This window comes from Cnephaeus nilssonii (genome assembly GCF_951640355.1).
Source record: "Cnephaeus nilssonii genome assembly, chromosome: 3".
Taxonomy (NCBI): Eukaryota; Metazoa; Chordata; class Mammalia; order Chiroptera; family Vespertilionidae; genus Cnephaeus; species Cnephaeus nilssonii.
Window position 1 is genome coordinate 8,124,018 of NC_137074.1, and position 27,817 is coordinate 8,151,834.

The 27,817-nt window shown below is 45.5% G+C and overlaps 1 protein-coding gene across 1 annotated transcript in view; it reads left to right on the forward strand.

Moving 5' to 3' along the window:
• The window catches only part of TRAPPC10 (trafficking protein particle complex subunit 10), a 73,888-nt gene that overhangs the window by 18,429 nt on the left and 27,642 nt on the right, over positions 1-27,817 (forward strand). Inside the window, exons 2-10 of the mRNA XM_079767100.1 lie at positions 255-336; positions 5,534-5,669; positions 9,839-10,035; positions 10,601-10,796; positions 12,710-12,821; positions 15,266-15,513; positions 24,810-24,956; positions 25,571-25,685; positions 26,761-26,837. Coding sequence (XP_079623226.1) covers positions 255-336; positions 5,534-5,669; positions 9,839-10,035; positions 10,601-10,796; positions 12,710-12,821; positions 15,266-15,513; positions 24,810-24,956; positions 25,571-25,685; positions 26,761-26,837 — 1,310 coding nt within the window. The remainder of the gene's footprint in view (positions 1-254; positions 337-5,533; positions 5,670-9,838; positions 10,036-10,600; positions 10,797-12,709; positions 12,822-15,265; positions 15,514-24,809; positions 24,957-25,570; positions 25,686-26,760; positions 26,838-27,817) is intronic.

Sequence of the window (27,817 nt, forward strand, 5' to 3'; positions counted from 1 at the left end):
CTCAACTTTTTTTAGCCTTACTCTCCTCGAGGGAAAAATCATACCTACTCTTGGAGGTTAAGTTAGATAATATATGTCAGGTTCCAGGTTTTATAGAGACCAGTTATGTAAAGATGTGAGACATCTCGTTTTGTGATATCATTTTACTAAATATGAAATTGTCTAAAATTACTAATTTAATACACTTTAGAGCCCGTTTTGCCTATACTTACCTAAAAATGTCCTAACTGGATTTCTCTTTATTCCTGTTGTAGGTGCTGGAGATCAGAATTTATTTACCTCTATTTACCCCACACTTTCACAGCAGCTGCCGAGAGAACCGATGGAATGGAGAAGGTATGATGTGTTTGTTTTTCGGCTGTATCTCCCTCTTTCACTTTTTAGACATCTGTGTGAACAAGTGAGGCAGTACAAGCTAAAGCCTGCGTCCTGCAGGGCACTGCAGAGAAACTGAGTGGCACCACAGCTGTGGGCCTTCCTCCCTAAGAAATAGACGGATTTTCTTAACGAGTCATAGGGTGGAAGAAATAGGACAGTCCTTTTGAGTTAGAGGCCTGCCTTTCCAGGAATGATTTCTGATTCTTCAGGGTTCATCAGCATGTCTTAGAAGCATAGGCGCTCTGGAAAGGAGATGGGCACTCACTCAGACTCCACATTAAGGCAGAAGATGGGCCTTTATCTGTGCTCTCATAAACACCTCTGTCCACCCTGAGCTCCTTCCCATGCCCTTCCTTAAGGATGAGAAAGTATACAGAAGGATTTTTTTAAAAATTAGGACAGAAACCACATCAGCCACCCCAGCTGCCCTGTTGTAATTGTTTATTTAATGACTTGTTCAAAGGAAATACTTGGTTTTGGATTATTTCTGGTAAGGTATTATTTTTAGAAAGTGTTTGAATTTTAATTTGTTAACATAGGTAATCTGATTTTAACAATGTGGATAAAAATTTCCTGTTGTTATTCATGCTCATGTAATTCTGATTATTGCTACATTATTCATTTCTGACTACCAATTTTTACCATAAAGAATTAGTGTGGCTTTCTGAGGATGACACACCCAAGTTCGCTATTGAATCTAGTCTAATTTTTGTGCCCAATTATTGTGTTACAGGAATGTGCTTAATCACTAACATTTGATATAAATAGTATACAGAATGTGGGAGAATTCTCTTATGAAAAAAACTAGAGCCCCAGTGTACAAAATTTGTGTACAGGTAGGGTCCCTAGGCCTGGCCAGCGATGAGGGCCGATCAGATTCCCTGCCTCCCCACCTTCCTGCCTTCTCCTTCCCTTGCCGCCCCGCTGCCTCCTTTCGCCACCCGTGTGCCGCCACCACGCTGGTCGCATGCCATGTTCTGTGCCGCCCCCTGGTGGTCAGCGCACGTCATAGCAGGCGATCAAACTCCTAGTCGAACTCCCGAGGGGACACTTTGCATATTAGCCTTTTCTATATCTAGATTGCTTAGCTTCTGAGGAGGCCTAGTGCTGTGAATGAGAGAAAACATTTCATTCAGCAAATGGAGGAATTTAATGTCTGAAGAAATGGAGTAATTTAAAAAGGATTTCAAATAAGTATACATTATTTAAACACTCAGAAAGATAAAAGAAAAAAAAGTGTCTCCATGAAACAATAAAGAGAGTTATGAGGGGAAAAACGAAGTAGAGAAACTACATAGATTTAATATATGTATTAATCTCTTTATCTTCCTGAAACATTAAATGGGAAAAGGACTAAAAAGGCATAAATGCACAAGGACTGAGAAAGGTGGTGGAGATGATGGCATTAAAGAGACGTGGACACCTTTTTGGGCACTTTTAGAAGGAAGAGAGATGGAGGAATTGGGAGAGACAGCTGAGCCCTATGTGTCTGCAGAGGAGACTCCCTGAGGAGCAGGCAAGTCCCTGACAGGTGTCAGGGCCTTGATAGGTGAGGGCAAGACCAGGCTGGAAAGGATAGTGGCAGAGGGCATGGGCAGGGAGCAGTTAGATGCAGGGCCCCCACAGTCCTGTGTCTGCATGCATGCCTGCCTGCGTGTGTGTGTGCATGCGCAGAAGTGACCATAGTTGTCTGCCCTGCAGGAACCTGGAGGCGGTGGGGGGAGTCTTTCTATGGACATGAAGCTACAGACCCTTGGATATGAGGCACTGCAAAAAGTTGGGAGAAGTTCCATTCTAAAATCAGCATATCTAAATCTGAATGGGGTACAGCTGAGAACCAAGAACTCTGTGCCACGTCCAGCTCTCCAGGCAAGAGAGTAGAGAATTCATCCAGGAGAAACTGGGTGGCCCAAGGGATAAGGCTACCACACTCCCTGTTTTAGAAAACCTTGGGAGGAGGTGCTTCATCAAATTTAGGACCTGGTTGGCGCAGCAAGATTGTGCTCCTGGGAGATGTCACCAGGGAAAAGGAACCAATAGAATCCCTGATGCCTGACTGTGTGGGTAGCACTCAGAGGGTTTACCATTCTGTTGGAGAGCTTCGGAAGATGTACAAATGGTGACACTGGGAGCTTAAGAAAATAAAAATGCCAAGAAGAAGAAAAGTTACATCCTAAAGCTACTGCAAGCACAGGGTATTACTTGGCTCATTAATGAACCGTGCTCTTACATTTAGTAATAAGGGGCACACAATATATGGCAACCAACACTTGTGATAGAGCCATTGGGAAGGGGAGGGAGAGCAGGAGGATGGACAGACAGCTAATAGGTGTTTCAGAGGAGAGAACAGAGAATGGAAAACAGGCAATATTTGAAGAACTAACATCAAGATTTTCCCAGAAATGATCAGAGCTTGCTGAAAGTCAAGCATAATAAAAGTAAAACAAAGCAAACAGAAAGCTATGCCAAGAAAACGGAGAAAAGGGAAACCAAATTTGCAGTCTCTCTCAACATTTGAAATGCAGCATAAAATAGGACATTTAAGAACAGCCTTCTCAAAGTACTGAGGGAAAATACCTTTGAACCTAGCACTTGTGCAAGAGGGAAAACTGCATCAGAGCAGCTGTAGGAGACTAATATGTAGGTGAGGCAGAGAGGATGGAGTAGGCACCTGCACTTGTGTGTGTGTGTGGCGGGGGGTGGGGAGGGAGGCCTGGACGAGACAGGGTGCTAAGAGATTTTGTTCCTTTTGGCCTTGGGGACCAACTGGGGCCCAGGACGGCTAGGGACCCTGATCTGTCACATCTTGCTGTGCACAGCCATATGTGTTACTCCAGAGTGCCATTCAGATATTCTACTCACTGCTTACCAGAACATGGAAATAGTTGGAAAACAGTGCAATAAACAATAACATTTTTAGACATATGTGATCAGAAACTTTACCACTCTGTCTGAAATAATTAAAGGATGTCTCTCAAGAAGAAAAATGATCTCAAAATTTACAAGGTGAAAGAAGCAGATGCCAGCAAACAAGTCATAAAATATTTTCCTAAAGTTAAGGTATCAATTCTTTTAAAAATGAAAAAAATCTAAAGTTGCAGATGTGTGGAAAAAAGAGAGGTGTGCTTTCTTGTCTCATTCAAGGAAGATACATGTTGACTTTAGTCTTTGAAAGAAAATGTAAGTTTATGCGTATCTATCTATCTATCTATCTATCTATCTATCTATCTATCTATATAAAAGGCTAATATGCTAAGTATCCGACCGTCTGACTGGTTGCTATGACGTGCACTGACCACCAGGGGGCAGATGAGGCCCTGCCACCACCCAGAGCAACAGCCTACCAAATCTCAGCCGAAGCTGCTGAGACCCTGTGGCGCAAAATGCGGCCCATGGCCCAGCCCAGCCTGGAAACGGTGGCTGTGGGCGCCGGATAATGACGTCATGTAGCAATGCCCTGCTTCCTCTCTCTAGTGACTAGTCTTCTTGGAGTTTCTTCAGCCCAGGAACACGACTTGCTTTATAGCCAGGTGGAAACATTTTACACCTTAATCAAATGTCTGTGAAGCATTTTCCTGTGCCTCATCTCATTTGATTCTCACAGAAGCCCTGGAGTAGGTAGGTAGGAGACTTGGTGGAATCCCATTTTCTTTTCATTAGCCAGAAAACAGAGATTTAGAAAGCTTAGAAACTTGACCTGACTGAAAAGAAGTAAGAAATGGTGGACCTTGAAAATGACTTCAGGTTTTCTCACTGTGCAGAATATAGTCAAACACTGCTGCAGTTAGATATTTTACCCTTTGTTCTCCCTGCATGATCTACAATAATATCTGCTTCATGTTGATATTTACTGTTGTGTTGCTGACAATTACCTGAAAGAGAAGTTGGGGTGCTTCACTGGGCTGGAAAAAGTTTAGCTAAATCAGAAAGCAGGTATAATTAAGCAAGTTTATCTATATATATAAAGCTCTCGCTGGTGCCAATTGCATGCGTGTATTTTGATCTGTTGTTGTTGATCATGAATTTGGTTGACACTTCCATTATAGAGAAAGGGCGAATAGCGATATTAAAATATTTCTTCTAATTAATTTCCTTTCGATGTGCACAAATTCGTGCACCAGGCCACTAGTTAAAAATAAAAATGTAAGCAGCAGCAGAATAGGAATAGATGGTTAAGATGGAAAAAGAGAACTTGATTCGTCTTACAAAGGATAGAAAAAAAAATAGCCTGCAAATAGGATGTAGACAAGTTCAGGTGTGAGCCTGGTCACATTTAACACGGTTGGTGTCAGCTCGAAGCAGGAATGCTCTTCAGATTGGAGACACAACCTCAAGAGGTGGAAAATGAGGTTTGGAATAAAGACACATGTAGCATAATTTATTTTTAGAAGTATAACAAAATAGCACCCATATCTTCTGATAACCTCAGGTTAGATATTTGTACGTGATGGGGTTTCTGTGTTCTTTCCTCTTGGGCTGAGTAAAGGGAGGAGGGTGGTTACCATGGTTTTATTTGTACTCTGCAAACAAATCCTGTTCTCTTTAACCACACAGTTCTCTTTTCTGGATAACACAGGTGACAGCAGTATTAGCTTTCATAGTTTCAAACTTCACTTTGGACATTTGAGAAACTTTTCTTTTATAGTGACTTACAGATGAAGTAGTCAGGTCCATTTTTCTCAGACATCTGTATTGTTGCAAATAGCCCTGGTTAGATAGCATATTCTTGTGCTTGCAAGTATCATTGAGTAAAAAAAGGTTTTATGGACAGAGAGCTTTGATGTGTAGCTGTGAACTGTGTTTAAAATAATTTCTAGAATTATTTTGGAAGACTCCTGTTGGTTAATAGTCTATATGTACTTCTGAACTCATAGAAACAATTAAATTCTTGCCCTGGCCAGGTAGCTCAGTTGGTTAGAGCATTGTCCTGATACACCAAGATTGCATGTTCGATCCCCGGTCAGGGCACATACCAGAGTCATTCAATGAGTGCATGGATAAATGGAATAGCAATGTTTCTCCCTTCCTTTGTCTCTCTCTAAAAAAATTAATTTAAAAAAAAGAAAAAGAAATAATGAAATTCTTGTTGCATTTTTCTCTTTCTGCTGACCATACTTCAGTTGTTTTTCTCAGTGACATTTCAAATTGTTTATAGGTCCTATGGCCGGGCTCCCAAGATGATTCACTTAGAATCCAACTTTGTGCAGTTCAAAGAGGAGTTACTCCCCAAAGAAGGAAACAAAGCTCTGCTTACGTTCCCCTTCCTTCATATTTATTGGACAGAATGCTGTGTAAGTATTCACTTGGGTGTGGGGGATGTCTTGGAATGTGGTTAACAATCCACGGTCTAGGTGTTTTTTTTGAGACAGTTACAATTTTTCATATCTACTTTCTTGTACACCCTTTATTTTTGGTGTTCTCTTTTCTCCATTCTTCGGCCAGATGTATGGCTTTGTTGCATCTTTCTGCTTTGGTCCAGTGCATTGCTCTCATGGTAATCACCCATTGCAGTCTTCCTTCTTGTGTTCCAAGTTCTGTGAGGCATCTCTCTGTGCCCCAGTGGCCACTAGGTATCCTCTCTAATAAAAGGGTAATATGCAAATTAACCATCACTCCACTACACAAGCCATGCCCACCAGCCAAGCCACGTCCACCAGCCAATTAGGGCGAGTATGCAAATTAACCCCAGCCAAGATGGCTGCCATTGGGTTTCCCTGGCAACAGAAGAAGCCAAGCTTTCCACACACTCTGGTGGGCCCAGGACTCCACTCAAGGATACAAAGTTTCAATTATAGAAGGTAAACAAATCCAAGCGGCAGCCACGGATCCAGCAGGAGGCTTGGCTCTGCTCCAGGCTACAAAGTTTCAATTGTAGAAAGTAAATAAATTCCAGATACCAGGGCCTCTGTTTGGGTCGCCAGGGGCGTGCGTGGCTGGCCTGCAAACCACCACAGGCCCCTCGCCCAGGCCGACGCCCCAAGGGAACCCCACCCTGATCCAGGACACCCTTCAGGGCAAGCCAGCTGGCCCCCAGCCATGCACCAGGCCTCTATCCTCCTATCTAATAAAAGAGTAATATGCAGATTGACCATCAATCCAACACATAATATGGCTGCCCCCATGTGGTCAAAGATCCTGCCCCCATGTGGACACAAGATGGCCAGAAGGGGAGGGCAGTTTGGAGGCACCAGGCCTGCAAGGGAGGGCAGTTGGAGGCAATCAACCCTGTAGCAGATGGCAGTTAGGGGTGACCAGGCCGGCAGAGGAGGGAAGTTGGGGGCAAACAGGCTGGCAGGGGAGCAGTTAGACATCAATCAGGCTGACATGGGAGTGGTTAGGGGGTGATCAGGCTGGCAGGCAGAAGCGATTTAGGGGTAATCAGGAAGGCAGGCAGGCGAGCAGTTGGGAGCCAGCAGTCCTGGATTGTGAGAGGGATGTCCGACTGCCTGGTGGGATTGGGCCTAAACGGGGAGTTGGACATCCCTCGAGGGGTCCCAGATTGGAGAGGGTGCAGGCTGGGCTGAGGGACACCACCCCACCCGCCCCCCCCCCCCCCGTGCACAAATTTCGTGCACTAGGCCTCTAGTTTAGCAATAAAAACACATAAGTCATTGCATATTGTGACATTTTAACCTGAATCTGAGGGTGCAGAAGCAGTTTTTGTAATTTTAATGAGAAATAACTCAAAGCTCATGCCTGGTTTTTCTGGACTTCACCCCATGCACCTTTTGCTTTTGTCCAGCAACACGTGTAAGATGTCGTCTGTTAGCTCATCAGAGACTCAGCACGCAGGGTTTTTATTGGGGCTGGTCATGTGGCATCTTTGCCTGGCATGTATGAAAACTGCCCTCCCAGAGAGAGAGTAGGTTCCAGCACAGCCATAGTGTCTACACAAATGGTTTAGGCCCAGGGAAGCACTCTCGTCATATGTGGTGGGAGGGAGCCCTCTCGAAGTCCACATTCCCAGGTGATAGCCAAGGGCCAGCCTGGTGAGAGGCCTGGAGATGGCTGCCCAGGCCTGGTAACTTCTCTCTCCAGCCCCTCAGTGGTAATGTCAGGTTTGATTGGTGGTCAAGGAGTTGTCTGGTTTCTTCATGCTCTAGTTGTTTTCCCCTTGAACTAATAAGCCATCTCTGGGAGCACCGTACGGCCCTGGGAGTACCCTTCTCCTTATCCAGTGTTTGCACCGAGATGCCATCCCCACTGGTGACTCTTCCTGAGCCAGCCTTTACCAAAGGTTGCAAACTGCACTCCCCCAAATTTATCAGCCAGTGCTCTACTCCAGGAGAGAGCCTGCATGGGTTTTGTTTAATTTAATGCTTTACAGCCAATTAGCCTTACTTATTTGAGGTTCAAATTGTCCCAGATTTGGCCAGCCAGGGTCACTTCAAATGGCTTCTATGTCCTTTTGAACATTTTCTAACTTTCTGGGACGATAAGATGTTCTAGGTTCTTGTACTTTTGCTACGTTGTCCTGGAATCAGCCATTTCTCCCTTTGCCACTGTGGCGTGCCCCTGCTTTATGCCCTTTTTGTAGACATTGTTAAGAAAGGACATTTCTCTCGAGCCTAGAGTTGATACTGATGCCTCATATTTTAGCCTGACCCCGCAGGGCTCTTTCTGGCCTTACCCATTCATGTTTATATTCACCTTGGTTCTCGACACCATGAACACATCGGCTCTGGGTTCAGTCCTACAATATGCATAACATAGTTTCACGGCTGCTATGAACACTACACTATGGTTAGAAACACATCTTCTAAGAAGAGTTCAGCACTTGGCAGTTTGCACTTTCCTAGACTGATGGAACATGTCGTTCCTATCCGCTTGGGCTAGTCCCCCTGGAGGTTCGTCCTTAACGTGTGTTCCTGGTTGCTCTTGCCTGCTTGATTTTCCAGGTGAACGTTAGTATCAAGTTCCTTAGCTCCAGACGACAGCTTCTTGGTATTTTTATTGGGATCATATGAAGTTTATAAATAACCACATGCAGATCTAACATCTTGATGATGTTGAGCTGTTCTAACCCAAAGCAAGGGATGTCTTTCCATGTGTGCAGGTCTACTTCTGTGCCTTTCAGAGTGTTTTCTACTTCTTCATAGATTTTCAACATTTTTTTAAAAATATATATTTTATTGATTTTTTACAGAGAGGAAGGGAGAGGGATAGAGAGTTAGAAACATCGATGAGAGAGAGACATCGATCAGCTGCCTCCTGCACACCCCCTACCGGGGATGTGCCAGCAACCAAGGTACATGCCCTTGACCGGAATCGAACCTGGGACCCTTCAGTCCACAGGCTGATGCTCTATCCACTGAGCCAAACCAGTTTCAGCGTCAACGTTTTTTGTTAACTTTGTTTCTAAGTATTTTACTTTTTTGTTGCTATTGTAAATGGGGTTTTCTCTCCCATTATATATTCCAGTTTTTTGTGTATACGAAGGTTGTTGATTTTTTCAAGTCATAAAAGGTAATATACCTTCTGCCAGGTCCTCTTAGGATGCTTTCTCTTAGAGCCCAGCCACCATTCTGTGAGGAAGTCAAGTGCTTCTATGGGCAGGCATGTGGAGGTGCAGCCCTAGTCCCAGCAGGTCCTGGCCTACAAGCTCCAGCCTTCAAACCCCACAGCTGACACCAGGAGGTGCAGATGAGCTGTCCACTGAGTCTCTAGGTTGTGCGTTCATGAGCAGAATATATGTTCTGGACCATTGCATATTGTATGGTTTGTTACAAAGCAACAGGCCACTGGAACAGCAGGTCACTGAAAAGAAAAAAGGAAAGACTGGAGAGGGTTTGATTGTGATTGCCTTGAATAAGTTATAGATTAATTTGAGAGGAATTAATAATTATGAATCTTTTGGTCTGGGAACATGGTTTGTTTTTGCCTTCTTTCTACCTTTTTTATATCCTTTAATAATGTGTTACAATGTTTTTCACAAAAGTCTTGTATTTTTATTGTTGGATATGATTTTTGTGGACATTATGAATGAGGTATGTTTTCCCCCCTTAAATTGCATTTTCTAAAGGGCCTACACTGATGGCAGGCAGCCTGCAGCGGGATGAGCCTCTTGCCTCCCCCATCCAGGCACGTGTGTGGATGGGATTCCTGCAGTGCTTGGGCACAGGGCCTTTGGCCATGCAGTCCTGGGTTTTGAAGTCCCAACTTACCTAGCTGACTTTCACTGTGGGCAACTTCCCGAGCTGTCTGACTTACAGTCTCTTCCTCTGTGGCATTGGAAGATCTTCCCTCAGGCTCCCAAGTATTTGGGGATAACTCAAAGGCTACATGCTGAGCCTGCCCAGAGACCTGCAGGGATGGCTCGGTACTGGGCGTCTCCTGGAGCGTCCCCATCCCGGGACTGGAAAGTGCTGTGGCTGCTGTATGCCCTGCTATTAGACACATTTTGCCATGTAAATGAAAGGGATGGATTAACTTGCTTTCACAGTGACGTATTTATTTTTAGGATACTGAAGTGTATAAAGCAACAGTAAAAGATGACCTGACCAAGTGGCAGAATGTTCTGAAAGCTCATAGCTCTGTGGACTGGTTAATAGTGGTAGTTGAAAATGATGCCAAGAAAAAAAACAAAACCAACATCCTTCCTCGAACTTCTATTGTGGACAAAATAAGAAATGATTTTTGTAATAAACAGAGTGACAGGTAAGTATCTTTAATTTTACCTCATTGGGCTGATACTGGGATGATACAGATTATTGGCTTCGGGTAGTGATAAATGTTTACTCTGCGTGACTGTGGTGTGCCTGACCCTTGAGCATGTGATGGGGGTGCTGAAAACAGAACCAGGTCCCTCCTGGTGGAGTTGCTGGTCTGGCAGGTGAAACCTGTACACAGTAACCCCCAGTGGAGAGGCCCTCTGGCCCAGTGACCCTGGGGGAGGCCACATGGTAGGCCCTCATTATTGATAATAATGGACGTCAGCATAGCAAGGGCTTCAAGGAGTCTTGATATTCTTGTGTGCAGGATTCCTTAAAAACAGAAGTTATAAAATGCTGACTTCATGTCCTTCACAAACTGTAACTGGGACTGCCGAAGCCTTGGTAGTTACTCTGTTGCGGGGACTGACTCACCAGTCCAAGAAGGAAGAAAGGAAGGAGGGAGGGAGGGAAGAAAGGAAGGGGAGGAAGGAACTCATTGGAAGGAAAAATGGAGCAGTGATGCTGTGCTTGGAGAGTATTTTCCAGATAGTCCGTTCATGTCTCTGCAGGTGTGTTGTGCTCAATGACCCCTTGAAGGACTCTTCTCGAACTCAGGAATCCTGGAATGCCTTCCTGACCAAACTCAGGACATTGCTTCTTATGTCTTTTACCAAAAACCTAGGCAAGTTTGAGGATGACATGAGAACCTTGAGGGAGAAGAGGACTGAGCCAGGCTGGAGCTTTTGTGAATATTTCATGGTTCAGGTATTTGACTAATGGTAGAACTGGACAATTTCCTTCTCTCCCTGTTCCCTACCTCCTTTCCTTTCCTCCCTCCCTCCCTTCTAAATAAAGCAGCTCTCTTGGGGTAAGTCTTATTGGCATTGTTTTTTAAACAAAGAGACAATATAGTAGCTAACAGATGTATCTGTCCAGAAATGGTATCCTGAGTAATTATATCAGCAGCTCCCTGGAGCTTCAGAGTTTGACATTTAGCCTTTTATGAAATGGCCTTGTCCTTGAACCCAGTGGTGTTGGATTGGAATCTGAGGTATCAATGTGAACCCATAGTATGGTGGGTGGGTGGGTAGATTGATGGGTTGATTCAGACATATATGTGTATGTGTTGTTTAGTACACATACATACTTGCTCTGCCTTCTGACAGGGCCTAGGAAAGATGACACCTCAGTAGCAATAAGCACACCTAGTGTTAGATCTTGGTTTCTAAATTCCATTTTCCACTAAAAGGTGCTGGAGCTCCTTGTAGAAGTGGTTGATTCCAGGGTTGGGGCAGGGACCCGGAATATCTGTAGATCCAGCAAGTAAGGAAGTGCACAAGAAAGGTGGAGGTCCACCAGAAGAACATAAGCCGAACCGTTTGTGCCAGATAAATAATGACAGGTTGGATTGTAACCCATGCAATGAAGTTCATACCCATGAGGCTGCATAGATATGCACTGAGTGGCCAGATTATTATGATCTTTGAACGCATAATAATCTGGCCACTCAGTGTATATCCTATATAATAAAAGGCTAATATGCAAATTGTCCCTTTGACCAGGAGTTCGACCAGCAGGCAGGCCGGCCAACCACCCATGACCCCTCCCCCTGGCCAGGCTGGCCGGACCCCATATATATTTCCTATCTAATGAAAGAGTAATATGCAAATTGACCATCACTCCAACATACAAGATGGCTGCCCCCGTGTGGTCAAACATGGCTGCCCCCATGTGGACACAAGATGGCCGCCAAAAGATGGCCAGCAGGGGAGGGCAGTTGGGAGGGATCAGGCCAGCAGGGGAGGGAAGTTGGGGGCGACCGGGCCTGCAGGGAAGGGCAGTTGCGGGGGACCAGGCCTGCAGGGGAGGGCAGTTAAGGGTGACCAGGCCTGCAGGGGAGGGCAGTTAGGAGCAATCAGGCTGGCAGGGGAGCAGTTAGGCATCAATCAGGCTGGCAGGGGAGTGGTTAGGAGGTGATTAGGCTGGCAGGCAGAAGCGGTTAGGAGCAATCAGAAGGCAGGCAGGCGAGCAGTTGGGAGCCAGCAGTCCTGGATTGTGAGAGGGATGTCCAACTGCCCGTTCCCGGTTGGACATCCCTCGGGTCCCAGATTGGAGAGGGTGCAGGCTGGGCTGAGGGGACCCCCGCCCCCCCCCCCCCGTGCACGAATTTCGTGCACTGGGCCTCTAGTGTGTGTGTATGTGTATACACACACACACACACACACACACACACGCTCTGAGTGGCCAGATTATTATGCATTCAGAGATCATAATAATCTGGCCACTCAGTGTAAATAAATAGCTGGTTAAATGAGTATATGGAGAAGAAGGTCCATAGTGTGCACTTAGTGTGCACTCTTCCATGTGGAAGATTCCAGTGAAAACTTGTATCTGGAATGATGGCAAGGGGAATGTCCAGGACAAGAGTTGACTGTGGTGTTCTGTGCTGCTGATAAGTCATGGAGAGTCAGAACTCACCTTGGCCCTGATTTCATTCCAGTCTCCTCTCTGTGCCTGCATAAATGTCATTGACATGTCATTAAACTGGTTTTTACTTAGCTTAGTACAAGCATTGTTCATAACGCTGCATGCTTCCCTCTGTTACAATCTTCAATAGCTACATAGTGTTTCAAAATACTGATTTAGGCTTTTGCTTTTTTAAAACTTGGGGTAAACAGGAGGAACTTGCCTTTGTGTTTGAGATGCTGCAGCAGTTTGAAGATGCCCTGGTGCAGTACGACGAGCTGGACGCCCTGTTTTCTCAGTATGTGGTCAACTTCGGTGCTGGCGGTGAGTGGTGACGCTTTAGATGCAGATCCTCTTCTCAACAGTTTCCCCACTTTTAAGTTGTCTGGAAGCTGCCATTCATTCACAAAATGATTAGAGCATCTGTATTATTGTTTTAAAGTAAATTATATGGATATATTCTCATGGTTTCAGTAGGAATGAAATGAGAATTAAGAATTAGTCACTTTCACTTTTAGAAGACTCCTAAGTAACCAAAGCATTTAAGAAGTTGTTTTTCAGGTATAAAGTGTCAATTTTACAACTGACAGCTGGCTAGTGATACTTCTGATTCTGTGCCTCCTTGCTAGCATAAGGGTGGGATCTTTGCTTCTGTTGAGAGGTCACCTTTGTGCTATTTGAATGCTCGTTGCAGTGAGTTTTATATGACACCATTGTGATAGGTCTTCATTTTTCCTCTAAACTTTCAGTAATGTCTTAAATTCTTTCAAAAGTATAAAAGTAGCACTGTCAAACCATTTATGAAGTTTATGATTGTCCTCACAATTTTTTTGGTTGATAATTTATTTAGATGGAAATAGCATGAAATATGTAGATATTTGTCTGTAGCTTGTTCTTATTAACAGCCCATCGCAGGCATTTCTCCAAGGTAACAGCTGAAATTCTAAGTTATTTTCGTTCATAGTTGCGTGGTGCTTCATAGCGTGGATTTGTTAGTTTATTCAGCCATCCCTTGGTGCTGGACATTTGGGTGTTTTCTGCTCTTGCCATCACAAGCTGGGTTGTAATAGACATCTTTGTTGGGTGGTGGGGTGTTTTTTTTTTGTTTTTTCAGAGAGAACTCTTGTTACGATGTCCAATGAAAGGAGTGATTTCGGGGACCCATAGGGTCTGCTAGAAAACTTGGGATGAGCGGTCCCGGGGCAGTCCACTAGAGCCATGCATCACCTTAGCTCTGAAAAGGATGATGCACTGTCACTGGTGACCCCCACTCCCAGCCAGTTTTTATCAAGTTCAGCTTTGGATCTCTTATTTTGCCAAGACACAATGTAAACATACAACCAAAGCAAAGTATTTACTAATTAATAAAAAAGTTTAGAAGAGATAAAATGACATTTTTATATTTTACATATATTATACATGTATATCTTTTAAATATCTTACCTATTTCTTACATTATATTTTATATAATTTCTTTGTTCTCTCAGTTTTAAAATAAACTTGGGGCCATTTAAAATCCAATAGTAAAACTGGTCCAAGTTCTGCAGCTGACTGATACGATTGTTCATTTTTGTTCCTTCATTTCATAGACACTTGTTGAGCATCCACTCTGTACCAGGCACTATTCTCACTGAAGCAGGGACCAGAACGAAATCAGGCACAGGAAGAGAAATATTTAACTTACAGGCTGGCAGGAATAAGTGCAGGCTGCAGAAAGGACACAGGGAGGGGATAAGGTGGCGGTGAGTGCTGTTCAGTTTTAGGCTAAACAGTCTAGGAAGGCTCTGAGCAGGTGGCCTTCACACAAAGCCCGAAGGGAAGGTGGGTGTGAGCCAGGAGAATCCTGGCGGTGAGGACCGGCAGAAGGACTTGCTGGTGTTGGGACTCCAAGGGTCTGACTAGACACCACACTTAGTGTGCACTCTGACAGCTCTGAGTGTAAGTGTAGTCAGCAAAGGATGCTGTGGGTTGCAGTTGGCACTACAGATACTCAGTAGTGTCAGATGCCCATTATCAAGTTGCTTCCTGACATGAACGTAGAACAGAATGGTTCTAACACCTCTCTTTTGGAGTGAGAAAAATAGATTAAGATTTTTTAGTAGAGTTTGAATGACTTGTTATTATAGTTTCTTATGTTTATTTTAAGGTCATATTTGAGTCTTGGGGATATAAGTTTAAATTGAGAGCATTGTTGGAAATTTTTTACAAGCAAGGATTTTTCTTTCTGCTTCCTGTACTCCATCTTCCTTTGCTTACCATCCTTTTCTCTAGGAGCAGGACTCAGGTAGTCGGCACGGCTGAGTTAGAGACAGTTGAGTAAGGAAAAGAGTGGAGACAAGGAAGACAAAAAGACCTGTGTGGCCCCGTGAGAAGGCTGCCCTCCAGCCCCAGGAGACCCGCTCCAGCCCAGGCCTTGCGCCTTCCCTCAGAGCTGACTGACCACAGGGCCCGCGGCTCCCTCACCCCTCAGCCACAGTCTGACTGCGTCCCCACCTGTCACCACCTTGTGGCATGGTACGACGGAGCCTGTGCCTAGGCCATGTTACCCTATGCTCACTGTCAAGTGACAAGTCCTGAGTAAGGTGCTTGTAAGGACCCCATCCCCGCATCCCAAGACTGGTTCCATGCCAACCGGAAGGGGCGGGCCGGTACTTAGGGAGTAACCGGGTGGTGAGCTGCCCGCCGGTACCTGAGGTCCCACAGTCCCTCCAGCATCTCAGTGAGGTGAAGGGATCTGTAGTCAGCTTTCATGATGTGTGTTTGTTTAGATGGTGCCAACTGGCTGACTTTTTTCTGCCAGCCGGTGAAGAGCTGGAATGGATTGACCCTCCGAAAGCCCATAGATATGGAGAAGCGTGAATTGATACAGAGGCAAGAAGCTACCCTATTAGATCTGCGCAGTTACCTGTTTGCTCGCCAGTGCACCCTGCTCCTCTTCCTGCAGAGGCCGTGGGAGGTGGCTCAGCGCGCCCTAGAGCTGCTGCACAGCTGTGTGCAGGAGCTGAAGCTCTTGGAAGTGAGTCGTCTGTTTTCCCAATTTACCCTTTTCTTGACTGTTCACACAGAAATCCCAGACATTGAACTATTTGTGCTTAGGAAAGAGTTTTCTTTTCTGAATGTCCTTAATTTCTTTTATATAATCTGTATAGTTACTCTTTGCATTGATTAATTAATTGCTGGAAAATATAATTTCTGCTCCCAATGTGGTGGAGTTCATGTTGGCACAAAGCAAGCCTTTTGGATTAGTTTCTTAATATAATTTTGAAAGTGGCCTTTGGCTTATTCTCTGGGAGCAGGTCTTCATGATAAAGGTACCCTCCTGATGGACATGTAGGATTAGGTTTGCAGGTAGATATTTGTTTTATTTCAGAACTGTCTTCGTTTTGTAAGTGAACATGCAGGTAACAGTGTGACACACAGCCAGCTGTGCCACGTTAATTAGTAGCACAAAGCTTAATGGAAAGTACATTATGAATACGTGTGTACATATGTGTGTGAAAGAAACCACTTAGGCTAAATGTTGTTGATTTGATCTATAGTGAAATATTGCCTTTAAAGATGAATTCACCCAGGGCGCCTGAACTCTTTCTGCCTGTAGAATCATAAACATTATTGTGAGGAAACCTAGTTAAATGGGTTCCTGCCATTTAATTTCAGCAGCCTCTTTGCCCGGGAAAATGCACATATGCACATACACAGTGTTCTATATTGTTTCAGAGGATTCATAGATACCCGACCCCCATTCCTCGATGATGAACTAAGTGAGTGGTCTAATTCCACTTCACACATGAAGAAAGTGGGTCTAGAAGTGGTTAGGTGACTTACCAGAAACATAAGTAGTCACAGAATCAGATCATCCAAGCCAGGTTAGTGGCCCTTCTGTCCTGGTCCACACCAGCACGCCAAGGGGCACAGTTATGAAAGGTCTAAGAGTGTAATATTCCTGTGTTAGGTAAGCCGTGGGCAGGGGGTAGCTTTCCTAATACAGGAACTTTTATTTTGTGTGCCCTAGAATACTAAACACAGGCTCAACACTTAGTTTGAAATAATCTCAAGCGATTTAAACTTTTAAAATCCAAATGAAGAAAAATTATTTTAGTTCATTTCTAAAGGAGAAATGCCTAGCCCAGCTGTCACAAACTTGAGAATTTAAGAATCTTATCAAGTTATTTTCTGTCCTCAGACATCTAATCAAGCAAATGAGGAAAAATAACATTTTCCACCTTGAAATGGCATTCTTTGGCTCCCTATAACCGAGTAGCTTTAGGTCACCTGCTCTGGCTACTTCGATCTTGCTGTATAGACCTGGGGGTGGGGACTGTGAGTGACCATTCACTAATGAGACAGGCTGTCTGTGCTCATGTGTGCCTAGAGTTTACCTGGTTTAGACTTTCGTCTTATTAGTTTACTGGGGGAGGGGGAGGGGATTATATTAGAGTCCAGGCACGTCCCACGGGCACTTCATATGGAACAGCCCCGGGACAGGTGATCAGGCAGTGCTGTATGGCTTGGGGCAGGCATGGGAAACCACAGAGTGGTGCGGAGCCCCCCTTTAGCATAGTGCCCAGCTTGTCACAAACTCAGGGATTTAACCATTCTCAAATTCTTTCTCTTACCTTAGAAAGTTGACCAGTCGTAGCATGGCTGCCAACCTGCAGAGAGGAGGGGAGGCATTGCCAGAGCCAGCGGGACAGATGGCCTGAGGGCCAGTCCTCTGGTGGGGCCGCTGGCCCTGGGGAGGGAGCCGGCAGTGCAACCACTTCCTTCTTCTCTTGCCCTCCTGTCTCCTCCAGGCCTTCTAAAGCAGGAAGGTGAGGGAGCCCCCTGATGCATCACACACGACAGCAGGGGGGAGTGTGGCCGGGGACATCCAGCTCAGAACAGGATGTGTCATCGCGCACTGGTGTCTTTGTCCCGGCACGGATCCCTTACCATTCCGGTGTGTCCCGACGCGCAGGTGGGCTGCACCACGGCATACTCGCCTCCTGTCAGCTTTCCCAGTGCAGAACAGGCTTGCTCACCTTAGCCGTCTTCTGAGCCCTGTCAGGCCTCTGGCTGTTGTGGGGAGGAATGGAACAGGCCAGTTATTGCCCTGGGAAGAGACGTGCGAGGCACAGTGGCATGGCCCCTGAGTGCCTTGGCAGAGTGTGTGGAGGTCAGCGCGTCGGCCGATGTAACCGAGCTCTCAGGCTCCTCCTCTGCTGGGCAGTGCACCCTGTGCTGTTGTCAGGATCCGCATGCACTGGGGTGCTTTACCCCTGGTTCCTTTCTTCTTTGGATGAAAATGGTCATTGTCATCGTGGTATTTCCCCGAGTGGAGGCTGTCCCCACTTTTAATCAAATTTATTGTGCTCTTTGCGCGTTTCTTGTTCTTCACTGTCCCTCTTGCGGAGTGGACCCAGGCCAAATGGGACCGCACGGTGAGGACACGCCACCTGCTGTTTGCTCTCCGTCTCTCTCCTTCCTCAGGTCCCAGCTGTTCCTGCTCTCACACCACACACGCCAGCAGCTGTCGTGTGACTGCGCCGTCGCTCGGATTCCTCAGGACCTCCGTGCATGCACGAGGTGCCCAGTCCTTGGAGTCCACCGTGCCCGTGACATTTCCTGGGGCTCCCCGGGGTGACTTGCACCTTCCTCGCTGGGCGCTTGCCTGCTCTGCGCACACAGTGACCTGAACCCCACGGACCTGACTGCCGTCCACTTGCAGGGCTCCCCGGGGAGCTGCTTTCACTGCAGAAGCGCTTTCCTGTCTGTGCCAGCAGGTTGATGGCAGTGTCGTCGGTGTCCCTGGTGAGGCTTGAGGACACGGGCGGGTGCCAGCATCTGCATTTGCATGCCCTGCACCCTTCCCGCTGGGACCTGACGCAGGTACTTGGCTTCAAGGTCACTCTTCCTCCCCGAGACGGAGGCAGACCGTGGCTGCCATTGGGTTGTGAGGACCCATGAGGTACCACGTGTACAGGGAGCGTGGCACGGGCTGGCACATCACCACCCCTCTTCCAAGTCAGGGCTTAGCATGGCCCTCCTTATCCCTGTCTTCTTGAATGTTTCTTTCAAGAGATGGTGTTCCCTGTACACTGACGTGTCAGCTTTCTCCTAAGACTGTAGAGGTCATGCGACCCTGGAAGCACGGAATTACTCTCTCTTCTCAGATTCTTTCTGCAGGGGGAGGATTGTTGTCTCTTACACCAGAGGCCAGTGCACCCACTCGTGCACGGGTAGGGGCCAGTTGGGTCAATCTGGCCAGCGGGGGGAGGGGCTGCAGGCAGTTGGCAGGCCGGCCCCGCCCCCTGGTTGAACTCCCGGTCAGGGGACAATTTTCATATTAGCAAATGTTTCTTAAATAGGACCAAAAGACACTAACTCTAAAGGAAGAGAGTGACACACAGGACTGCATGGAAATCAGAGCTCTTCATCAGTAGGTACCACTGAGTGAGTGAAGGGCAAGCACAGAGTGGAGGAGTGTTTACAGAATGTGTGGTTAGGAAGGACCCTTACCCAGAATTCACAGAGAGCTCCCACAAATCTTGTAAAAAACACTGACAAATCAGTAGAAAAATAGGCAAAAGAAGATATCCAAATGGTGAATAAGCACATGAATCAATCACAGTGAAATGCAAACAAAAGCCAAAACCATCCCCTACCCCCTAGGACATCCTGGCTAAAATGGACAGACTTGACAGGTGCCAGCCAGAGGGCAGGAACTGACCACGTTCATGAGGAGGAGTGTGATTGGTGCCACTACTTTGGAAAGTTGTTTGGCACCATCTCCTGGAGCTACACACACACATACCCTGGTGTACAGAAACACATACATGTGTGTACCCAAAGGCACATGCAAAATGCTCGTGGCAGCATTATTTAATTGCTAGAAAATGGAAATAACCCAAATGTCCATGACGTCCAAGGGATATAGCCACTGCGATATGTTCAGGCCATGGAAGGCATCCAGCAGTGCAAATGGACGAACTTGTAACGGGCAGACATCACCCACATAAAGTGGAGCTAAAGAAGTCAGACACAAGAATGTGTATTTGGTTCCTTGTCTCCAATGTTCAAGATTAACCAAGAACAGTCTGTCATGAGGGTTGGTTGGCCATGTTGGGTTTGTGAAGGTGATGGTGACTGGCAGGGAGCTCAAATGGGGCAGGGGGGATGTTGGGGTTTACTTAGGACACTGTTTTTCAGTATTTGGGTTATATATCATCATCATGCCTAATAAAATGGTAATATGCAAATTACCATCACTCCGCTACGCCCACGATTGGGCTGGCTGGAGGCGTGGGGGGCGGGACTCAGGGTGGCCGATTGGCTGGCGGTAGGAGTGGGGGGCGGGGACTCGTGAGTCCCCGACCCCTGCTCCTCCCGCCCGCTTAAACGGCCTAAGCAGCCGGCGCTGCGGAAGACGCTTGTGGCGGAACTCGGGGTGGCCGATTGTGTGGCTGCCGGCACCAGTTTTCCACCAGCAGCAGTTTTCCTCTGGCCACCAGCCGATCGGAGCGCCTCCCGATCGGAGTTCCTCTCGGGGTAGCTGATCGTGCTGGTGGGAGGCGCTCTGATCGGCGGGTGGCCAGAGGAAAACTGCTGCTGGCGGATAACTGGTGCTGGCAGCCAGGTGAAGGAAAAGTCTATTGCATGAAACTTCGTGCAATGGGCTCCTAGTATGTATATAAATACAGGTTTAATAGAAAAAGAATAAAAAGAACACCTTTAATTTTAGGCTTTGAAAGAGGAAAAACAGCTCTTGTGGTTACTGATGATACTGGTGCTGGGAGAGGAGGGGGGCTTTAAGAAAACTAAAGAACACAGATTAAGAAATTAGTTTAATAAGTCTGTTGTTCACAAAAGAGGTTATCCGAATGGCCCAGTCTGGAAGAGTGCTCAGCATCCTACTTGTTAGGGAACATGAATTGTCAAGAGTCTCAGCCTGCTGCCCCATTCCAAGTGAGACTACAGAGCCCAGGGCCCAGCCCTCTGAGTGAATCTGAGTGGAGCAGAGCCTCGCTCTCTGTCAGGTTGGGAGTGTGGGGTTCTGGGTTGGCCGCTCTCAGAGGGACTCAGCTGCCACCACCTACAGACGTGTGGTTCTTGGGAAAGATGCAGGTCCCTTGGCACTCCTGGTGTGTTTGTTGAGTGCATTTGTCTTACACCTCTACCACTCCTGGACTTGCTCCCGAGGTGGGCTTGCAGTAATTTAAATAGGTTTAAGCTTGTTCTAGTGCAGTGATGGCGAACCTATGACACGCGTAGCCATTTCTGATGACACGCGGCCACTGAGGCGGCCGTATGCTGAGGATGAAACATTTGCTGCTCCTGAGGATGAAACATTTGTGAAATAATGTTTTTTCCTCAAAGTGACACACTACCCGAGGTATGCTCAGTTTTTTGGCGAAGTTTGACACACCAAGCTCAAAAGGTTGCCCATCACTGTTCTAGTGATTACTTGTTACCATGGCTGCTGAACAACCACTGTTTCCAGTTTATGGGACTTTGAAAAAATTCTCAAACTCTACTGTAACGGATAAAGTAACATTTTAAAAAGATTGACAGTACCAAATTTTAGTGAGGATACAGAAAAATTGGAACATGAGTGTGATGGTATGAGTGTAAACTGGTACAGCACTTGGGAAACTCTTTGGCAGTGTCTGCTAAAGCTTAAACATGCCTGCCTTGTGACTCAGCACTCCCATTCCTAGGCATCCAAGAAAAATGGGCCCAACCAGAAAACAGGATGGCCCTGTGCAGAGCAGCTGGTGACCTAGCAGGGGCTCTGGCTGTTGTTAACTTCCTGGGAATAAAGTTGGTGCACCTATGTTCCTAGGCAACACGGCTTACGATCAGTCACCTTTGGTTAGTAGACTGTGTCTGGACTGGGAGACTATGGAAACCTGACCAGGAGGCCATGCTCTTGGGCTGCCTCACTGCTGTGTGCAGCTGTTACAGGAGGTAGGGGCTCCGTGGGCCACAAGGTTTCATGAGGGCCCCAATGCCAGGATCGCCTGCCTCCTCTGTGAGTAGCTGAGCACTGGGACAGGGATCTTCTAGGTCTGAGAAGGCTCCCTCCTCCAGAGTGAGGAAAGCATTGCAAATAGTTTTATCTGTAGGAGCCAAACCCTCAAAGCAACCGAAATGCCGGTCAGCGGGAGGATGGATGAAGGAACTGGCATACCGGAGAAAGGCCTGACACCCCGCAGTGAAGCACAACCTGCTGCCCGTAGGCCCTGAAAAGCTGAGCTGTGCGGACACTATATTGAGCGAAAGATGCCACGTGCAGAAGAGCTCGTGCTGTGTGACTCGGTTGATGTGAAGTTCAACAGTCAGGCAGAAGGCATTACTGGTGACAGAGTCTGAACAGGGGAGTGGGTATCGACTGGGAAAGGGGGCTGGAGGGAACCTTCCAGGATAATGATTTGAGTGGTAGTGACAGATGTGTCCTTGAGCTCTAAACTTAGGATTTGTGCCCTTTACATACCTTGCTGTATGTATTTTGTAACTTATTTTTTAAGTAATGGGGAAGGTATTACAATCATATTTTAAATAAGTAAGTTTCACTAAACTTTCCAAAAGTCTTAGGTGACCCATGACTGAAGTTCTGGCTGCTGTGGAGCCCATCTCTGCCCGGCCTTTGAAATGTATGGAGAAGAAACTGTCTCATTGGTCACTTTGGGGTGTTTAGTTGGGGTCTGGTTGGGGGCCCAGATGGACGCACACAAATGAGTGGCAATGTAAGAGGTAGATGGCACCGAGAAGCTGCAGATCACAGGTGTCGTAAGATGCCATGTGGCATACCAATTTATGTTCCGATGTCTTTCAGTGAAAACTTACATTTAAACTGGGGTATCATAGGAAATGTAGGAGGCTGTGAAAGTCTCTGGAAATAGGGCCAATGAGCGCTCTGCAGTTCCTGAGCAGCCTTGGTGCAGGAGCACGGGGTGTGTGGGACTTCCCACTGGGCAGGACTGGCTGGAGGCTTCAGGTTCCAGTTGGTAAAACCAGCGCTGCGTCTGGACAGTAGGACAGAGCACCTCAAGGCGTTGTGTTTGTGTCAACGAGCTGTCCATCTGCTGGGTTTGACTTCCTCCAGGTTGGAAGTTGAGGCTTCAGCTTCGGCCATTAGAAAAGCTGCTGCTAACTGACGGTGTTATTTTGTACACACTGTTGTTCAGATTTACAAGTGGTACTTGCTCTTTGCAGAAAATAAATAAGCCAAAAAAAAAAAATCTATGCTGTAACCTTTTCACAAAGTGGCCTACTGTGACTCTCGATTCTTCCTCTGCACACACTCACGTGCCACATAGGGGTGGGTGCAGCCTGGTCTCGGAGACTGGCCGGCCCCTGGCTGCTGGTACAAGTGTTCACCTCTCAGAGCTCCCTGCTGTGACTCCTGGGTTTCCTCAGACCCCTCCAAGTCACAAGACACTTAGAGCACTACAGGGTCCATGCCCTTCATCCTCCCTGGCAAATAACCTGTGTGTGCCTGAGGAACTGTCCACAGGATGGGTACCCGTGTGGTGGTGTCTTGTGGAACCAGGAGGCCCTGTGAGGTGAGGCCAACCCACTCGGAGCCTGCCCTGGTTTGACGGGGCAGGGAGGAGCTCTGTCCCAGAGCTGCGTCCTGCGACCAGCTCTTCTGTGCATCCCTTGGGTATAGTCCATTGTCTGGGCGAGAAAGTTGTACCAATTTATGAATGCACCTTCTGATCACGTGATTTTTTTCTATGCTCATTTTTCTTTTCAAAGGCTCTAAGAGGTTTATCTCATTTTTTAGAGACTAGGCAAATTAGTTTTGATAGGAACGTTTAGTGGCCCTCTCTACTTCCGTCTTTTATTTGTGCTCAGGGTATGCTGAAAGAGCCCTTACATAAGTCAGTTTCATCAGCATTGTGCAGCCCTTCCCTCTTCAGCTGACAGATCATTACTTTCTAGGTTCCCTTTTTTTTAATCCTCACACGAGGATATGTTTTTTTCATTGACTTGAGAGAGACAGGAAGGGGGAGAGAGAGAAACATTGGTTGGTTGTCTCCCATACATGCCCCAACCGGGGATCGAACCCACAACCTAGGTATGTTCTCTGACTGGGAATTGAACCTGCAACCTTTTAGTGTGTGAGATGATGATCCAACCAATTGAGCCACCCAGTCAGTGCTAGGTTCCCATTTTGAATGGTACCAATGACCATCTCACTAGAACTGGGGTGCCATTTGTGAGATACCTCATAATTTAGTGCCACCAAGAAAGCAGTCAGCACTGCCAACTGTGAGTGTCAAGATGCCGTTGGTTGTGAGACACTTTCCAATTTCAGAGATGCTAAAACGTGAAAAAAGTACCTTTTAGAGTTGATCATATACATAAAATATTTTTGCATAATATCACATTTGTTTTATTTTTTTAATGCAACAGCTCAACTATATACAGAAGTAGAGAGGATAATATAATGAACTTCTAGATACCCATCACTAGCTACAACGGTCCCCAACCAGAACGTGGTCAATTTTTTTTTTAATATGTCTTTATTGATTTTAGAGAGAGGCAGAGAGATAGAAACATCCACGAGAAAAACATGGATTGTTGCCTCCTGCACACCACCTACTGGGGATTGAGCCAGCAACCTAGGCATGTGCCCTAACCGGGAATCGAACCGTGACCTCTTGGTTCATGGGTCAGTGTTCAACCACTGAGCCACACTAGCTGGGCGGGTGGTCAATTTTTATGTCATCTAAGTCCCTGTCAACTTTATCCTGAGTTATTTTTTCGGCAAGTCCTAGATATCATGTCTTGTTTGTGTATAAATATTTCAGTATATATCTAATCAATAGGAGGTCTTTTTTAGAAACATGATCACCTAAAAAAATTAACAGTAATTCCTAAATATCATCTAATATTTACTTAATATTTAGATATCTAGTATTGAATATGACCTTTCTAAAATGTGACCCAGCGGTCATCTGAGATCTTAGCTTCCTTTTTTTGTAATATGTGCTCTTCGAACCCAGATATGACCAGGCCTTCTTATAGGATTCTTTTCTTCATAAGCTTTAAAAACTCAATGAGTGAAAGGTATATTCCTGCCAAATCACTCATCAGCATCTGAAATATAGAACCAAATCATGTATTTGGACATAGATCGCTTCTTTCTCTTTGGACGTGAACTGATATAATTATTGTTATTGTCTCCTTTTTCTTTCCTGTAGTTTGGCAGGTGACAGATTGGGTAGCTGCTTGAAGGGGCAGACTAGAACGTGTGGGTTTGCGTGCTTTCTCTGAGTGCCCTCCTCATGTGCCCTCCTCACATGCCCTCTCTTGTACCCCCAGGTCTCTGTCCCGCCCGGTGCGCTGGACTGCTGGGTGTTTCTGAGCTGTCTGGAGGTGTTGCAGAGGATAGAAGGCTGCTGTGATCGGGCGCAGATAGACTCGAACATTGCCCACACTGTGGGTTTATGGAGCTATGCCACAGAAAAGGTAGATGCCCCTGAATGCAGACGTGGGCATTGTCTGTGAGCTAGGCCTCTCAGGGGTGGATGGACTAAGCTGTTTGAAGAAGAGTTGTTCACTCAGTCACTACATGGGTTCTAATTACTTTAGGGCGTATCTGGATTAAATGGTTTCTACTCATACCACTTTATTCAGCACAGATTAAACACTTGTTATGCTTGTGCTGAAGGTGTGGTTCTCTGCCAGCAATTTCGGGGGGCAGGGGGTCTACAAAGAAGGATGAAGTGTGAAACGTGAGAAATGCAGCGTGGTCCTGTGTGTGTAGCACAAGGGCCTGCTGGAGTGGGATTACAGGGATGCAGATTGAACGGGAGGCCTTGAAAACTTGGGAGAGCGTAACAGGTGCATGGCGTAAGCTGAGAATTACCAACTTCAGAGCCACTCTGAGAATTACTGTGTTGAAGGTAGGAGGGTGAAATGATCCCAATAAGTATATCTTTATATTCAGATAAGAATCATTTAGATGGAAAGCTGATTTTTTTCTAAAATTTAGTTGAGTTTTAATTTTTATATTTAAATTTATAAATTCTCTGCTGACTCTTGTGGCAAACTAATTGGAAGTTGTGGGTTTATCTCAACAGCTAAAATCCTTGGGCTACCTGTGTGGACTTGTGTCAGAAAAAGGACCTAACTCAGAAGACCTCAATAGGACAGTTGATCTCTTGGCAGGTTTGGGAGCTGAGCGACCTGAAACAGGTACTTTCTGAGATGCACTTGTGCACGTAGCGCAGTGGAAAATAATAAAATGTAGGTTGTAACTTGGCACATGTAACTCAAATTTTAACAATATAATTACCATTTGGGAAATTGCACTCATTAATAGCTGACCAGATATATGTAGGATATTTTACCTTTTAATAACATAAAGAAATGTTAGAACTTGTTTAAGAAATTGTTGGAAGATTTCTCAAAACTGTGTGTGAGCTTCTCACAGGCTTACATGAGCTGATTATGACTTTACAACCCATGTGACATTTAAATGCACCAATTTCCCTAGGAATTACTAAATAATCTAGTGTTCTAACAATATGGCCAGACAAATGCTTTTATGGCCAGTAAGTTACTCCTAGGTAATAAAAGCACTTCGAAAGGAGCATTACTAGTTCCTGTGGGTACAAGTATAGTGATGAGTATGATTTAGCATAACAGGGACAAACTTGTAATATTTCGTCCCTGTTATCCAAGAACTGAAAGGACTCCTACTAAATTGAATACATTTACAAGGGAAAATGTATAATATTGCACCGTCTCACCCAGAGACCACCTCAGATCATTTGGCAGTAGGTAATTCATTGGAGGATTTGTAATATGTACTTTAAAAAATTCTAATCTCAAAGATTTTTTTAAAAATTATATGAAGGGGCCCTAACCGGTTTGGCTCGGTGGATAGAGCATCGGCCTGCGAACTGAAGGGTCCCAGGTTCGATTCCGGTCAAGGGCATGTACCTTGGTTGTGGGCACATCCCCAATGGGGGGTGTGCAGGAGGCAGCTGATCGATGTTTCTGACTCTCTATCCCTCTCCCTTCCTCTCTGTGGAAAATCAATAAAACATATAAAAAAAAATTATATGAAGGGTTTAGACTGTTTCATGCATTTATTAATTGTACAAGAATATAGGTAATTATGTAGTTTCAGTCTGCACGGCTATGCTTGTAGTTTCTACAAGTGTCAGATGAAGTCATCTGCCTACGGCAGGCAAGGGGCAATGTAAACTCATATGTCCCTAAATAGCGAAGATGAATAAGGACTCTTATTTCTTTTTTGTTTAAGCCAACACAGCTCAGAGTCCTTATAAGAAACTCAAAGAAGCATTGTCATCAGTAGAAGCTTTTGAAAAACACTACTTAGTAAGTATTTTATATCTTGTTCCCTGTCTACCTGTGGCAGAAAACCCAGCTCTAGAAGACTTGCTGCTCTGTGACCTTGTGAATTGGGAATGAGCTGGAATTTGGGACTTCCTTCTTGTTGGCCTTTTCAGTTTCTTTGGTGTCCTAGGGAGTTGTGGGTAAAACCTGGAATAGCTGTTGTTCATGGGGCCATACTTAGGCATAAACTTATTTTCAGATATTTATAAGTTGGTTTAAAATGTCATTGCTAATTCAGTAGAATAGAATATATAAAAGAGGATAGTGAATGGTTTTCCATGGACAGAGGAATCATTTGGACTTGAACAGAGCTATTGTGCTTGTTTTTAAAGGATTTAAATTTGGAACCTTACAAAGCAGTATAAGTAGAAGCTGGGTGAGTCAACTGCATACCTGAGTCATGGTTAACTCAAGAGTATTAGACAGTGGCTTCTAATAGTTTGTCCCTGTTACCCAAAGAGTGAAAAAAACACTAGAAATGTTACCCATATACAGAAAGTACTTTGACAAGCTAAATATTATATGCCTGCTGAGTTTGTATTTCTTTTATTATACTGCTTAATTTTATGTACAAGTTAATGATCTTGTATAAATCACATTATATGCCCTAGCTGGTTTGGCTCAGTGGATAGAGCAGGTTGGCCAGCGGACTGAAGGGTCCAGGTTCGATTCCAATCAAGGGCACATGCCCTAGTTGCCAGCTCCATCCCCAGTAGGGGGCGTGTAAGAGACAGCCAATCAGTGATTCTCTCTCATCATTGATGTTTCTTTCTCTTTCTCCCTCTCCCTTCCTCTCTGAAATCAATAAAAATATATTTTTAAAAATAATAATAAATAAATCACATTATATAAAATCTCAATACAAAAGTAGATGCAAAATAAAAATAATATTAGTATTATTTAATAACTTTTGCTTCAGCTTTGGGTTAATAAATGTGGGATGTCTCTAGCATTAAAATTAA